General features: G+C 36.7%; 1 protein-coding gene across 1 annotated transcript in view; it reads left to right on the top strand.

Annotated features, from left to right (window-relative positions):
- DNAH7 (dynein axonemal heavy chain 7) overlaps positions 1–16,846 on the top strand; it is a 358,505-nt gene that overhangs the window by 324,385 nt on the left and 17,274 nt on the right. Inside the window, exons 59-61 of the mRNA XM_023217897.2 lie at positions 6,417–6,602; positions 8,466–8,603; positions 12,870–13,100. Coding sequence (XP_023073665.1) covers positions 6,417–6,602; positions 8,466–8,603; positions 12,870–13,100 — 555 coding nt within the window. The remainder of the gene's footprint in view (positions 1–6,416; positions 6,603–8,465; positions 8,604–12,869; positions 13,101–16,846) is intronic.

The following is a 16,846-nucleotide window of genomic DNA, read 5'->3' as shown; positions in this document are numbered from 1 at the left end:
AGCCTGTAATCCCAGCACTTTGGGAGGCCGAGACGGGCGGATCACGAGGTCAGGAGATCGAGACCATCTTGGCTAACCCGGTGAAACCCCGTCTCTACTAAAAAATACAAAAAAAAACTAGCCGGGCGAGGTGGTGGGCGCCTGTGGTCCCAGCTACTCGGGAGGCTGAGGCAGGAGAATGGCATAAACCCGGGAGGTGGAGCTTGCAATGAGCTGAGATCCGGCCACTGCACTCCAGCCTGGGCGACAGAGTGAGACTCCGTCTCAAAAAAAAAAAAAAAAAAAAGAAAGATGAATAGGTAGAACACAGATAATTTTTATTTAGGGCAGCACAAATATTCTGTATGACACTATAATGGTATATACACATCATTATGAAACTGTCCAAATCCATAGAATGTACACCACCAGGAGTGAACCCTAATGAATGATGTGTCAGTGTAGGCTCATCATTTGTAACACATGTGCCACTCTGGTCATGAATGTTGATACTGGAGGAGGCTATGCATGTATGGGGACAAGGGAATATGTGGGAAATCTCTATACCTTTTGCTCCATTTTGCTTTGAGCCTAAAACTATTCTTTAAAAATAGTCTTTAAAAAAAGTACAAATCAGTGAAAAAATTTGGTTGACTATGAGTGATTTGGAACATTATGCCATGCAAACTAATTTGGTGGTTTTTCTATTGTTATTGGTGTGCTTTTTGGAGACTATTTTTGCCTTTTAGAAATATCACTCTTGCAACAGAATGGAGAGTGGATTAGAGAGACTTAGCTGGCAGACTGGTTTTAGGAGATGCTAGGAGCTGAATTGTGTCCCCGTAAAACACATGTGGAAGTCTTAATCCATGGTAATTCAGAATGTGACATTATTTTGGGATGGGGTCATTGAGGGTATAATTAGTTAAGTTAAAATGTGGTCATATGGGAGTAGAGTGGGCTGTTAAGCTAATATGACTGGTGTCATTATAAAAAGAGAGAAATCTGAACACACAGAGAGGAAGACAGCCATGTGAAGACAGAGGCAGAGATTGGAGTTGTGCTGCCACAAGCCAAGGAACATCTGGAGCTACAGCTAGAGGAGGCTGGGAAAGATCCTTATAGAGGCTTGAGAGAGACTGTGGTCTTGCCAGCCCCTTGATTTCAGAGTTGTAGACTCCAGCACTGTTAGAAAATAAATTTCTATTACTTTATGCCACCTATTGGTGTCATAGGTAAGTAATACAGGAGACTATCATGATAACCCAGGTGGATAACGATAAGAGTCTAAACGAAATCATTTGAGCAAGATTAGGGAACAGGATAGAGATACAATGGATATGTAGGGGAAATGATTGAAATGACTTAGATATTCAATGGTAAAGGGAGAGGGAGAAGCCTTGGTTGATGTGAGTTTTCTGGTGTGGATTGGTGTTGTTTTCATTCATTAATCCAGACAGGGAATAGAACCAGGCATTAATAGGTATAGAGCAGATGGATGAGTGGATATGCAGGTAAAAATGTCTTTTAGGCTCTTGGCATATAGATATAAAACTCAAGGGAAGAGAGAGCACAAAATAGAGATTTATAGATTGTTCAAGTGTTAGGAGAAGCCTGAAAATAGATTTAAAGGGGAGGCCTTGTGCTGTAGAAAAAGAGAACACAGATTATATGTTAGCACCATAAAACAATGGTAGGAGAGAGAACAGGAGACGTAGAGGGCAGATGGTGCAGCCAGGAAAAAAACAGGAGTGAGCAATCTGAGTAAATAAAGAATATCAAGAATAGTCATCCTGTTAAATGCTGGAGAGAATAAATTAAGTGCCTGTTGGATTTGCAACAGTAATTTCAAAACTGTTATATCTCTTTAAATGCTGAACTCCATCTAACTTTCAGGACTTTGCAGAAACAATACAATTTTTTTTTTTAAATGGCTGATTTACACATGTTTTTCTGTGTTTCTTTAATTCATTTATAGTGAAATAATATGATATTTAAATGTATTAAATAAAAAATGATAAATAATCATGTGGTACGAGTATGAGCCATTTCACTTTCTTCAGGAATCTTTAAATGACTTGTTTCACTGACCAAAGTGGTTCCTTCTATTAAATGACAAGTCAGAAAGTGCTTGACATTCCTCCAGCATAGTAATTATATTGCAAACTTGACAAAACTGCTATTCTTGAGTCACATATAATCATCAAGAGTTAAAGAGGGATTCTTTGCGGAATGTGGATTCATAGCTCACTTTGATATTATTAAGTCTAATACACTGCTTCTTGAACAATCGACATTAGAAAACGGAAGAGGTATTTGACAAATGAAGTTAGAATAATTCGTTATTTGCTAAAGTAGATTCTTCATATATAATTTCTGTTGGATCAAAAAAGACTAAATAGAAAAAATTAAAAGTGTAACAAAGAAGAAAATTTAGGTGGATATATATTATCTACTTGGCAGATGGGCAGTTGCTTTGTCATTCTTGTTTTGGTGGGGGGGTGGGGGTGTGTGTGTAAGACCCACCTCTCACCCCTCATTGTGACCCTAACAGATCCCCAAGGCAACCATTTTCACATCCTGGGGCATATGTGCCTGGATATTTTCCTGTGCATATATAGATACACATATAGAAACACAATACACACATAATTTTTTCTCAAAAACATTATTATGGTATACATATTTATCTTCAGCTTACTTTTTTTTTTTTTTACCTACATATGTTGTGGATAACTTTCAAAGTAGATAGACATCTTTGTTTTAATGACTGCTTACACAGCATTTCCCCTTTTTTGATCATTAAGATTTTATTTTCTTTTTGTTTTTTGCTAATTAAGGTTAAAATGAACTTCTTATATAACCATGAACACTAGTTGTTGCCTTCAAGCCCTGTTTTCACCTACTCTCTCCCGCTGCTCGTTGTCCCAACCCTCTTGTAACAAGGAACAGGGAAGCAATCCAAGCAGCAAACTGCCACTATTTCTAGAAACTTTAGTAATCTACATGCCCACCAACCCACCCACCCCTGGGGAAAACACTCCTCAATTTAGTTGGCCCTGGATTTGACCGAACTTATGAGAGAAACAACAGATCACATTTACTTCATGGACTCTCAGGGGCATGTTGGCCACGATGAACCCTTATGAAATTCTCCTCCTCCACATCTCATCTGTCTACATCACAAAGCCTTCTCAGGGGCTAGCTGATCCACCTCTACCGCATGTACTACTTATTTGATTTGCATATGAGTTTTCTTACTAAATTTCATTTTCTTATTGTATTTCATTTTTATGGGGTGAGGGCCTGTCAACAGCGCAAGCCCAGGCAGTGTGTGTATCTCATCAAACTCCGCTCACATTTGCAGTTGGAAGCACGTAAATGTTCTGCAATTCTTCCTGATTTGATTTGGTTTTTTCACAAGGGCTTTGTGATAAGGGCTTTGTCACTGACACATGTTCTCCTAAATTCACTGCCTTAAGTTCCAGTTCTACCAAATAACAAGCCTTATAATTTCCAGCATCTAATTCAATAAATTTCCCCTCTCTAATCACTACTACTTACCCTAGTACTACTGTTTCTACTTGAAAGGGTTGCTCAAAGTGGGATCACTAGAATGTTGGATCTCTGCACTTTAGATTTTAGTAGGTAACTGTAAGGAGGACATAGAAAGCACAAAAATAATGAAAACATTCTCAAGAGATTACTGTATTTTAGTATAAAAAATATATTTTTTGAAACCTAAATATTTCGAGACAGAGTCTTGCCCTATTGCCCAGGCTGGAGTGCAATGGCACTATCTCAGCTCACTGCAACCTCCGCCTCCAAGGTTCAAGCGATTCTTATTTCTCAGCCTCCTGAGTAGCTGGGGTTACAGGTGCGTGCCACCACATCCAGCTAATTTTTGTATTTTTAGTAGAGATGGGGTTTCACTATGTTGGCCAGGCTGGTATCAAACTCCTGACCTCAAGTGATCCACCTGCCTCGGCCTCCCAAAGTGCTGGGATTACAAGTATGAGCCACCACGCCTGGCCTAGCATAAAATATTTTTAAATATTGCTATATTAAAATATTATAAACATCATAGAAGTAAAAGATAAATAAAAATGGATAAAGTATTTAAAATTTTATCTGAAAGACTGATTCAATCTTTACAAAGAGCTTTTGAATAAGAAAAAAGATAATCATTCAAATTAGAAAAACATAAAAGATCAGAGTGAATAATTTATAAAATAAAGAATACAAATGGTGAATAAGAATTTTGAAAGTGCCAATGTCAAAATCAGAATTAAAAATAATTGTATTGTTTTATTGTCAGTTTTTTTCCTAAATGATAATACTCTGTTTTCTTGAGAGTAATGAAAAATATAATTTTCTCTACTGCTGGTAGGTGTGTAAATATTTATGCTCAGGATAAAATAAATTGCAATGTGAAAAATCAACACCATTGCATTAATAAATGTTAAAAATTATATACACTAAAGAACATAATAAAATACTTTTTAAAACTAAGTAGAAAAATTATTTCCACAAATTTGAAAAGTAAGTCAGTTTATAAAAGAGTATATACAAAGAAGTACTATTAAAACTTTAATAGGGCAGGATGCAGTGGTTCATGCCTGTAATCCCAGCACTTTGGGAGGCTGAGACAGTGGATTGCCTGAGCCCAGGAGTTCGAGGCCAGCCTGGGCAACATGGTGAAACCCCACCATTACATAAAGTACAAAAATTAGCCGGGCATGGTGGCATATGCCTGTAGTCTCAGCTATTCGAGAGGCTGAGGTAGGAGGATCTTTTTAACCCTGGAGGTGGAGACAGTGAGCCCTGATCACACCGCTGCACTCCAACCTGGGTGACAGAGCAAGACTCTGACTCAGAAAACAAAAAACTAACAACAACAACAAAAATCTACAATACTTTAATAGGAAAAATAGGAGGCTAGTTTAAAAAGAACAACAAATGTATTAAACGTATGAAATAATTGTGGACCTCACTGTTATTCTAGAAATGCAAATTAAAATAATATTATTGACCTACCATATTAGCAAAGATTTTAAAACTGGCTGCTACAATTGCTTCAGCTTTTTGGAAAAGCAGACTGGTAACGTTTATAAATTGCTTTTTATAAGCTTTCTTTGGAAAGAAAATAGTAATTTCCTTTTCAGGAATCTAGACTGAAGAATCATTAGAAATTTTAAGAAATGTATATTTAATGAACATAATTCAGCACATTAAAAAATTAGAAGCAATGAAAGTGTTTAATATTAGAAAACAGCTATTAAAATAATATTTTCAAAGAATGTTTCATGAAATTGTAAAAGAAATCATGTAAGAATTTGTGAAAAAAAGTATACAGTTTGGCCAGGTGCCATGGCTCACGCCTGTGATCCCAGCACTTTGGGAGACCAAGGCAGGCGAATCAGGAGGTCAGGAAATCAAGACCATCCTGGCTAACACAGTGAAACCCCGTCAGTACTAAAAATGTAAAAGATGAGCCGGGCGTGGTGGCACTTACCTGTAGTCCCAGCTACTCAGGAGGCTGTACCAGGAGAATCGCTTGAACCCAGGAGGTGGAGGTTGCAGTGAGCTGAGATAGTGCCATTGCACTCCAACCTGGGCAAAAAGAGTGAAACTCCATCTCAAAAAAAAAAAAAAAGTGTACAGTTGTGTATATATATGATTCAAATTGTCAAATATATATGGATATTGAAAGGTGGTGAAGTAACACTGCTGATCTCTGAGTTTTATATATATATATATATATATATATAGTTTGTTTGTTTTGTTTTGTTTTGTTTTCAGACAGTGTCTTGCTCTGTCACCCAGGCTGGAGAGTAGTGGCATGATTATCCTTCACTGCAGCTTCGATCCTCCTACCTCAGCCCCATCCCTAGCTGGGACTATAGGCATGTGCTACCATACCTGGTTAATTTTTTTTTTTTTTTTTTGGTAGGGACAGGGTCTCCTCATGTTGCCCAGGCTGTTCTCAAACTACTGGGCTCAAGTGATTCTCCCGCCTTGGACTCTTGAAGTGCTGGGATTACAGGTGTGAGCCACCATGCCCAGCCCTCTAATTATACTGTATCTGCTTTGCATGTCACTCAGCTGTGCAAAGTTTTCACATATGACGTTATGATCTAATTCATTTGTATCTGGCACACAGTGTTGAAATCATTTTGGTTGAATAGACAATAAATTCACAAGTTAATAGAGGAGTTCCATTGTCAGCATTGACTGGATGGAAATAAAAAGCCAGAAAAGAAGTGAACAGCCCTGGGAAAAATGGAAACAATTAGCAGGGAAGCATAGGAAGGGAAGTTATGTTAATGTGAACTTTTTGTAAGATGCTTAATTTAATAATAGGAAAAAACAAGAAACACGATTCTGTATAACATGCTACTGATAACTGCTTGACCAACACGTGCTTTCTATTTTAGGAACTGCCCTATGAGGCTCTCCGGTACATGACTGGCGAATGCAATTATGGAGGCAGAGTGACGGATGACTGGGACCGGCGCACGCTGCGCAGCATTCTAAACAAATTCTTCAATCCCGAATTAGTTGAAAATTCAGACTATAAATTCGACTCAAGTGGCATCTATTTTGTTCCTCCTTCTGGTGATGTAAGTATGCCTTTCAAAAAAACTAAAAACAGTAAGACATGAAATTATTTTGGTAGTGATGATATTTTTCAAATGGTGATTTTGCTGCAGGCCTTTTTTTGTTACCCTTGTTTGTGCTTTCTTCAGTCATATGGGATAAAACAAAGCTCATGCTATAGGGGAGTTAGTACTGTATAGGTACAGTACTAACTGCACTTGTTCACTGTAATGTAAGAAGTATCAGAAATGTGTCTCACGCTTTTTCAGTGACCTGAAGTTCTGTCATCATAAACTCAGTTCTTTGGCTAAAAAGACATTGTCCCCAATTAAAATGAAAATACGTAAGAGATAGTATTAGCAAAACATTATTAGTAGTAATAGTTAATTTTTATAAATATTTGGAAGTCAGTTGCAAGTAATTATCTCACTAAAGCATCAAATTAACATTGGTATTATTATTTTATCCCTTTTACAAATGAGAAAGCAGGTTCATTACGGTAGAATAATTTGCCCAAGGCCACACAGGTAAGAAGGTGGCAGCGAGTCACAGAACCACCTGCAGCACAAGACCAAGATTCCCTTCTGCTCTTCTCCAGTCCTGTCCACTGCATTTGATGATCACAGTGGATTTCTAGAGATTGCTAGGACAATCAAGTTGGTTCTCATTTTATTCCCAGAAGACAAAGGGCATGTATTGAAAGTTAAACACAAGCAACAGAAACACATACTGTAACCCCCCAACCCTAACCTCATGTTCCACTAGGATTAATGCTCGCCGAGGGCAGATGTAGGTATAGATAAAGGGAAAAAATCACTCCCAAAGCCTAGGTCACTGATTGGGTACAGCAAGTCAACATGGGAGCTGGGGTAACAGGATCTCCAATGATGAATTGCCAAGTGAGAAAACAGCAGGATGAAGTAAGGTATTTGTAAAGTGACCCAAATCGTAAAGCCATCCATGACCAAACCCCCTTTGCTGTGTGTGTGTGTGTGTGTGTGTGTGTGTGTGTGTGTGTGTATGTTTGTATATGATTATATGAGCATCAAGGAAGGTATGAAATTTTAATAGAAGTCCATTTAAATAAAATATAAAATATGTGTGTATGCATAAAAAGAAGTATAATGTTAATGGTGATTATCTCAGAATAATAGAATTTTAAATAATTTTTTCTTTTTTGAATTGAGTGGATTTTTTACAGTAAGAGTAAACGGAATAATCACAGTAAATCAGAAAGAAATATTTTTATTGTGATAAGAATAGTCATCAGCAAAATACACAAAGATTTCTCGGTAGGTGATTTCTAAATGAAGTTACCAGGATTCCCCTCCCCCATTAAAAAACCCATTCCAATTGAATGGTACATTTTCTTTTTCTCTGTAAATATGTTGTTCTTTTTTTTTTTTCCTTTTTTTTTTTCTTGAGATGGAATTTCGCTCTTCTTGCCCAGGCTGGAGTTTAATGGCGCAAGCTCGGTTCACCACAACCTCTGTCTCCTGGGTTCAAGTGATTCTCCTGTCTCAGCCTTCTGAGTAGTTGGGATCACAGGCGTGTGCCACCATGCTTGGCTAATTTTGTATTTTTAGTAGAGATGGGGTTTCTCCATGTTGGTTAGGCTGGTCTCAAACTCCGGACCTCAGATAATCCACCCACCTTGGCCTCCCGAAGTGCTGAGATTACAGGCGTGAGCCATTGCACCTGGCTGCTCTTTTTTTTTTTTTTTTAAACTTTGGCCGAGGCTGAAAGAAAGTGAAAGCACTCAATGTCCAGTGTCACAGGGCTATCCAGTCAATAGCTTGAGTATTGAAAACTGCCTCTTTTCTGCGAAAAGTTCTAGAACGTAATTGATTTCTAACCTCCTGACTTCTTGTTATTCATCTCTGCAGCACAAAAGCTACATCGAATACACAAAGACTCTGCCACTGACCCCAGCACCAGAAATCTTTGGGATGAATGCCAATGCAGATATCACTAAGGATCAGTCAGAAACTCAACTGCTATTTGATAACATTCTTCTTACACAGGTGTGTGATCTGTATAGGAGCTAGCTAGCTTCTGAGGCCTGGGAAGGATGCTTCCCAGGCACATGTGCCAACACTGAACAGGCTTCCTTACACAATTCTGTTCAAGTGGAGAAACATTTAAAGGAAAAGACAAAAATACATAACCTAAATAAGGATTTGAACACTAAGTACATGAAATTATGGGTTTTTTTATTTCATCTATCTTTTTTTGGGAACCAAGACATATTCTTTTAAGTATCATTCTGCTTCTAGGAGTTTCATTTTGCCTTTCTTGCCCTACCTAAATACATCATACATTGTGTCCCTTTTAAATGTATTTAAAGAGGAAGAAGAATTTCAAAGATACTTGGGAAGCAGTTTGATGAGAGAATTCATCTAAAATTTTACCTGTTTTATTTCCTAGTATTTCAACAGTTGTTCTAGAACATTTAACCTGATTTACGTGGACACAGTTTCATTCACACTAATATTTTATCAGATTTATATTAGTATGACATTTAAAATATAGTTGCAATAGTAAGTACAAAATGAATTTAAAAGGGTAGGAGAAGAATTTGTAGACACAGCTCTCCTAGAGAGTGCGTAAGCGTATTGGGGTGTGGGAAAGCAATCTGCAAAGACACCAAAATTTAGCTGCCATGAACAGAGGTCAGTTCATTTTAATGAAAAACATTTGCTAATCTTGCTTGTCTATTAAGAGATAGATTGGGTTTATCACAATTCAGAGGTAAAGATACCAGAACTGCAGAGCTTGGAGAGCAAGTTAATGATGACAAGACTTTTTGTATTTAACTAATTTATCTTGGAAGAAATAAAAGAGGAAGCTATCTTGTATTGTTATTCCTTTAAAAAATATGCTCCGTTAATTTAATTTGTTTTTGAAAGGAAATTAGTCCAAATGGCAAGAGTTCCCATAATGATTCAATAAAATTTTGATGAATTAAGGAAGAATAATCAGTCATGCAAGTTATCCTATTAACTGAATTGTAACTAATCTTTTTTTATGGCATCTCAGAGTAAAAATGACAACAGTTAATACTTTTGTATAGTGCTTACTTTGTGCTAGTGCTGTTCTAAGTGCTATTATGTATAACAATGCAATACTAATGACAATCCTATGAAGTAGGGTCTAACTATTACTATTCCCATTTTACAGTGGGAAAAGTGAGGCACAGAAAGATTAAGTAGTTTGCCTAAAGTCAGCTAGTATGATTTCAAATCAGGACTCAAAACCAAGCAGTCTGGCTCCTACCAGTTTGGCTTCGGAATCTTGTGTTCTAAACCACTATGCCATATTATCTTTCCAGATTCTGAAAGTGGGATGAGAACTAGAAGGCAGATAGCCAGAGATTCTTAAAAAGCTAGAGATTAGAAGGATAATGTTGTGTGCTATTACTAACGGAAGAGTCCATGCAACTCCTATCTCTGGTCTACTCTACTATGACATTTTCTAATAAGGGAAAAGGAACAAAGACTGTTTACATCCATTTTAGATATTGATAGCACTAAAATCAGTTATTGCCTGGGCATAAAAGTATATGTGCAAACATGAATGAGTAGCTCTTTAGGAGCATTAGATTGCATGTAATACACAACAGTCTGACAGCAGGACATTTACAGTGTCTTTTGGCTTTACTTAAACTTGATGAGGAGTGCCACATTACAGCATACGTAAAACAGTGGGGTCATTCCAACAGAAAATGACTCCGAACCAAACAAATACGTTTAAATACACAAAGGGTATCTTTTCAGCATATAATTAAACAATCTCTTTCAATCCTCAAACTCAGGTTGGCAAATACAGTTACAGTAATGGGTAAGCAGTGGTTCAGTGGTTCTAGATTGGGTTTATCACAATTCAGAGGTAAAGAGACCAGAACTGCAGAGCTTGGAGAGCAAGTTAATGATGACAAGACTTTTTGTATTTAACTAATTTATCTTGGAAAAAATAAAAGAGGAAGCTATCAGAGCGAAGAAGTTTGCTTGTGCAGAGCTCCTTTGCTTGTGGTTAATGGCCACACACTATTTAGAATAGGAAAATTGTTTCAACTGAGAATATTATAAAACTAGATAATAGTCTAGGATCTCTGAAAAGGTTAAACTTTCTGATGTCTCGGAAAATGAATTCCACTTATCTTTCAGAGGAAAATAACCCTTAGAAGATTCCAGATGTTATTTGTGGTAACTCTAAAGAAAGATGGTAAAGAGGAAAAAGCTAAGATAAATAATTTTTTTTTTTTTTTTTTTTTTTTTTTGAGGCGGAGTCTCGCTCTGTCGCCCGGACTGGAGTGCAGTGGCCGGATCTCAGCTCACTGCAAGCTCTGCCTCCCGGGTTTATGCCATTCTCCTGCCTCAGCCTCCGGAGTAGCTGGGACTACAGGCGCCCGCCACCTCGCCCGGCTAGTTTTTTTTTTGTATTTTTAGTAGAGACGGGGTTTCACCGTGTTCGCCAGGATGGTCTCGATCTCCTGACCTCGTGATCCGCCCGTCTCGGCCTCCCAAAGTGCTGGGATTACAGGCTTGAGCCACCGCGCCCGGCCAATAATTATAAATAAATAGGACGCAGTTGCTCTTAATTCTCAGTATCAGTTGGATATTACTTTCAAAAACCTATTACCCAATCATGTGATCTTTGTGTATGAGAAATAGGGAAAGGGAATGTTTGTGTTACTAAATTTTTTTTTACATTTTTTGAAGAACTATAGACCTGGATTTGGCTTTTTTGTGGAGGCACAGCTCTTGTTAGAATATGGGAATATTTTAATGAGTTTTTACTGCCTTTTATGCACACCAAAATACTACTGGAAATCAGCATATGATTCTTTAAATATAATGGAATTAGATATTTCATTAGTTTTAGCCAAATACTCACTTTTTGTTTTCTATGATTTGTTTTTTATATTTTGTTTTAAACCTGGTACTATGGAATCATAATAAAGGATTATTATATGAGAATCTCTTTTTTTTTATAGCACATAGTTAAAACGTACCAACATGTAATTATTTTATTGTGTAACTGTATAGGATATTATGGTGCTATGTGGTAAGTAGTGTTAAAAGTCACAGTAGAGGCCGGCTGCAGTGGCTCACACCTATAATCCCAGCACTTTGGGAGGCCGAGGCAGGCAGATCACCTGAGGCCAGGAGTTTGAGACCAGCCTGGCCAACATGGTGAAACCCCATCTCTACTAAAAATACAAAAATTAGCCAGGTGTGGTAGCTGGCGCTTATAATCCCAGCTATTTGGGAGACCGAAGCAGGAGAAGTGCTTTAACCCGGGAGGCAGAGGTTGCAGTGAACGGAAATCATGCCACTGCATTCCAGCCTGGGCAACAGAGTGAGACTCCATCTCAAAAAAAAAAAAAAAGAAAAGAAAAGAAAAGAGTAGAAACTTAGGTAAAAATAATTAATATTAAAAAAAGAAAATAATATTTTCAGAATCAATTTTGAGTATACTAATATTTATAGTATAGAAACCAGGAAACAAAATCTAAAAAATAAGACTTAAACACAATTTCCTTGGACTGGTAAAACATGATATATATTTATTTATATTCTAATAGTATTTGTTTTCTCTCAACACACACCCCATATTCATTTGTCCTGAGGATTTAATTTTTTTTTCAGAAAATATAGATTCATTTACACAATGCCACCATAAATATAAAGAACAAAAATGGAACTGAAATTCTCCTTCCTTGCTTCCAGCGTGAATCACTAAAGTCTGTCTTTCCTCCATAACTCTTCCAGCTGCTTGGAGGAGATGAGCTTATTTTCTTTGTTCTCCTGGTTCAAGGAGAAAACTATATCTCTGCTTTTGGCAACCAGGAGACACCAGAGTTATTAGCAAATATATTTTGTGGCCTGCTTTCTCAAAGCAAGATGAGATTTCCCCCATCTGGGTTTTAATGCCCACCATCGCTTGGCCACTCCACCAATGCAATGCTTTTTCTTCCACTATCTGCAGCATCTGCAACTCCCCCTGTACCCAGGCAGCCAAGCATACACTTATTTGCTTTCTGCAGATCCTCATTTGCCTCTGAACACATTACATGCCCTTATTCCTCCTCTCTAATAATAGTTTGCCCTTGAAAATCCATCCTCCTGCCTGTTATCATCACTTTAATAAATTTTGTGTAGAGAGGGATCATGGATAAAATAGAGAGCAATGTTCTTTCTTATAAAGATTTACCTTAGGATTTTTCATATTCTGCTATTCTTAGACCTTTATGAGGATTTTTGAGTTATAGTTTGGATTCTTCATAGTCTCGTTCAGCAGGTGCCGGTGCAAAATCATCAGATGAAGTAGTGAATGAGGTTGCTAGTGACATCTTGGGCAAACTTCCAAACAACTTCGACATCGAGGCTGCCATGAGGAGATACCCAACAACTTATACTCAGAGCATGAATACTGTACTTGTCCAAGAGATGGGACGGTTCAATAGGTTACTGAAGACCATAAGAGATTCATGCATAAATATTCAAAAAGCAATCAAGGTAAGGTGAAAAACACCAAAAAAACCCATTACATTATATACAGCATTCGTTTATTTAGCAAATATTTGTTTAGCACAAATACTGTGTAAGCACTATTTTGGGTTCTGGGGATAGATAAGATTAGAAAATAATTCTTGCCCTTGAGGAGCTTATAGACTTCTGAGAGTGAGAGTTAATAAACAGGGAAACAAGTATAGAGGATGTTAGATAGGGATAGGACCCTGGATTGGATATATGCTAAGGAGACACAATGTAGTAAGGAATGAGCCCTTGCCCTCATAAAGCACATTTTTTCATTTATTATTATTATTTTTTTAGAGATGGAGTCTCACCCAGGCTGGAGTATAGTGATGTGATTACTGCTCACTGCAGCCTTGAACCCCTGGGCTCAAGGGATTCATTTGCCTAACCTTCCTGAGTAGCTGGGACTAGAGGTGTGAGCCACCAAACCTAGCTAATTTATTTTATTTTATTTTAATTTTTTTAGAGAGATGGGGTCTTGCCATCCTGCTCAGGCTGGTTTTGAACTCCTGGGCTCAAGTGATACTCCTGCCTTGGCCTCCCAAAGTGCAGGGATTATAGGTGTGAGCCACCAACTCCTGGCCCAAGCTTAAATTTTAGTGAAGGAGGCAAACTGAAATGGTATTCTTGTTTTTAGAAAGTATACCTTAAAGTATTGAGATAAAGGGGTATAAGCAAGCACTATTCTCAAATAATTCAGAAAACATTTATATATGGGTATATATATACACATATCTGTATTACTATATATATATCTTTATATCTGAATATTATAAATATATATATCTTTTATAGAGAGAGAAGCAGAGGGTAAATGATAAGGCAAATATGGTCTTCTCTTTTATTTTCTTAGTGTGGCTGAAGGTTTGTTGATTTTGTTTATCTTTTCATAAAACCAGCTTTTCATTTTGTTGATTATCTACTTTCTCCATTTCATTTTTTCTGCTCTGATTTTTATTATTTCTTTTCTTATATTAATTTTGGGTTTGTTTGCTCTTTCTTTGCTAGTTCTTTAAGATATATCATTAGGGAGTTTGTTTGAAGTTTTTCTACTTTTTTGATGTAGGCACTTATAACTATAAACATCCACCTCACTACTGTTTTCACTGTATCCTGTAGGTTTTTGCACGTTGCGTTTCCATTATCACGTGCTTCAAGAAAATTTTCAATTTCCTTTTTAATTTCTTCATTGATTCACTGGTCTTCAGGAGAATATTGTTTAATTTCCATGTATTTGTATAGTTTCCAAAATTCCTCTTGTAATTGATTTCTTCTTTTATTCCCTGTAGTCAGAGAAGATACTTGATATTATTTCATTTTTTTGGATATTTTGAAACTTTTTTTGTGGCTTAACATGTGAATGATCCATGTGCTGAGTAAGAAGCATGTGTATTCTGCAGCCACTGGATGAGATGTTCTGTAAATATCTATTAGGACCATTTGGTCTGCGGTGCAGTTTAAGTCTGATGTTTCTTTGTTGATTTTCTGTCTGGATGGTCTGTCGAATGCTGAAAGTAGAGTGTTGAAGTCTCCAGCTACTATTTTTATTGGTGTCTGTGTCTCTCTTTGACTGTAATAGTTGCTTTATATATCTTGGTTTTCCAGTGTTGGATGCATATGTATTTAAAATTGTTATATCCTCTTGTTGAATTGACCACTTTATCATTATATACCACTTTATCATTATATAATGGCTTTCTTGGTCTGTTTTTGTAGTTTTTGTCTTGAAATCTACTTTGTCTGATGTAAGTATAGCTACTCCTGCTCTTTTATGGTTTGCATTGGCATGGAATATCTTTATTCTTTTATTTTCAGTCTATATGTATCTTTGTAGGTGAAGTGTATTTCTTATGGGCAACAGATCATTGGGTCTTGTTTTTTAAAAAAATTCATTCAGCCACTCTGTGTTTTGATTGAAAAGTTTAGTCCATTTACATTCAACGTTATTGATAAGTAAGTACTTACTCCCACTGTTTTGTTATTTTCTGGTTTTCTCTTCCTTTCCTCCCTCTCCTTCTCTTAGTGAAGGTGATTTTTCTCTGGTAGTATGTTTCAACTTCTTTTTATTTTTTGTGGATTTATTATATGTTTTTTGATTAGAAGTTACCATGAGGCTTGCAGATAATATCTTGTAACCCATTATTTTAAACTGATGACAATTTAAAACTGATTGCATAAACAAAGAAACAAGCAAAGAGAAACCTAATAAAAACTCTACACTTTACCTTCATCCCTCCTGCTTTTTAACTTTTTGTTTTCCTATTTATATCCTATTATACTGTCTGTCTTGAAAAGTTGCTGTAGTTATTATTTTTGATTTGTTCATCTTTTAGTCTTTCTCCTCAAGATATGAGTAGTATACACACCACACTTACAGTGTTACAATATTCTGTTTTTCTGTGAACTTAGTATTTCCGTGAGTTTTATACTTTCAGATAATTTCTTATTGCTCGTTTACATCCTTTTCTTTCAGGTTGTAGAACACCCTTTAGTATTTCTTATAGAACAAGTCTGGTGTGGATGAAATCCCTCAGCTTTTGTTTGTTTGGGAAAGTCTCTTTATTTCTCCTTTATATTTGAAGGATATTTTCACCAGATATACTATTCTAGGGTGAAAGTTTTGTTCCTTCAGCACTTTAAATATGCCATGCCACTCTCTCCTGGCCTGTAAGGTTTCCACTGAAAAGTCTGCTGCCAGACATATTGGAGCTCCATTGTATGTTGTTTCTTTTATCTTACTGTTTTCAGGATCCTTTCTTTATTTTTTTTACCTTTGGGAGTTTGATTGTTAAATGCCTTGAAGTAATCTTTTTTGGCTTAAATCTGCTTGGTGTTCCATAACCTTTTTGTACTTGAATATTGATATCATTCTCTAGGTTTAGGAAGTCCTTTGTTACTAGTGCTTGAATAAACTTTCTTCCCATATATATCTCTCTTTACCTCCTCTTTAAGGCCAGTAAGTGTTAGATTTGCCCTTTTAAGGCTATTTTCTAGATCTTGTAGGTGTGCTTTCTTATTTTTTCTTTTATCTCATCTTACTCTGTATTTTCAAATAGCCTGTCTTCTAGCTAACTAGTTGTTTCTTCTGCTTAATTAGTTCTGCTGTTAAGAGACTCTGATGCATTATTCAGCATAATAATTGCATTTTTTAGCTCCAGAATTTCTGCTTCTGTTTTAAAAATCTCAATCTCTTTGTTAAATTTATCTCATAGGATTCTGGATTCCTTCTCGGTGTTATTTGGAATCTTTTTTTTGCATTTCCTCAAAATGGTTATTTGAATTTTCTGTCTGAAAGGTCACATATCTCTGTATCTCCAGGATTAGTCACTGGTGCCTTATTTAGTTTATTTGGTAAGGTCATGTTTTCTGTATGGTCTTATTTTTTATTTTATTTTATTTTTTGCTACCCAGACACTATTTAATATCCTAGATGGTCTTGATGCTTGTGAATGTTTGTCAGTATGTGGGCACTGATAAGTATTTACTGATAAGTCTTTGCAGTCTGGGCTTGTTTGTACCCATGCTTCTTGGGAAGGCTTTCCAGATATTTGAAGGGACTTGGACGTTGTGATCTAAGTTTTTGGTCACTGCAGCTGTATCTGCTTTAGGGGGCACTAGAAGCCCAGGAACACTAGCTCTTTCAGACTCATGGAGATACTGCCTTGGTGGTCTTGGATAAGGTTCAGAAGACTCCTCTAAATTGTAAGGGAAAGAGTCTTGTTCTC

The sequence above is a fragment of the Piliocolobus tephrosceles genome, chromosome 11 (genome assembly GCF_002776525.5).
Source record: "Piliocolobus tephrosceles isolate RC106 chromosome 11, ASM277652v3, whole genome shotgun sequence".
NCBI lineage: Eukaryota > Metazoa > Chordata > Mammalia > Primates > Cercopithecidae > Piliocolobus > Piliocolobus tephrosceles.
This window is presented reverse-complemented; position numbering and strand designations above follow the sequence as displayed.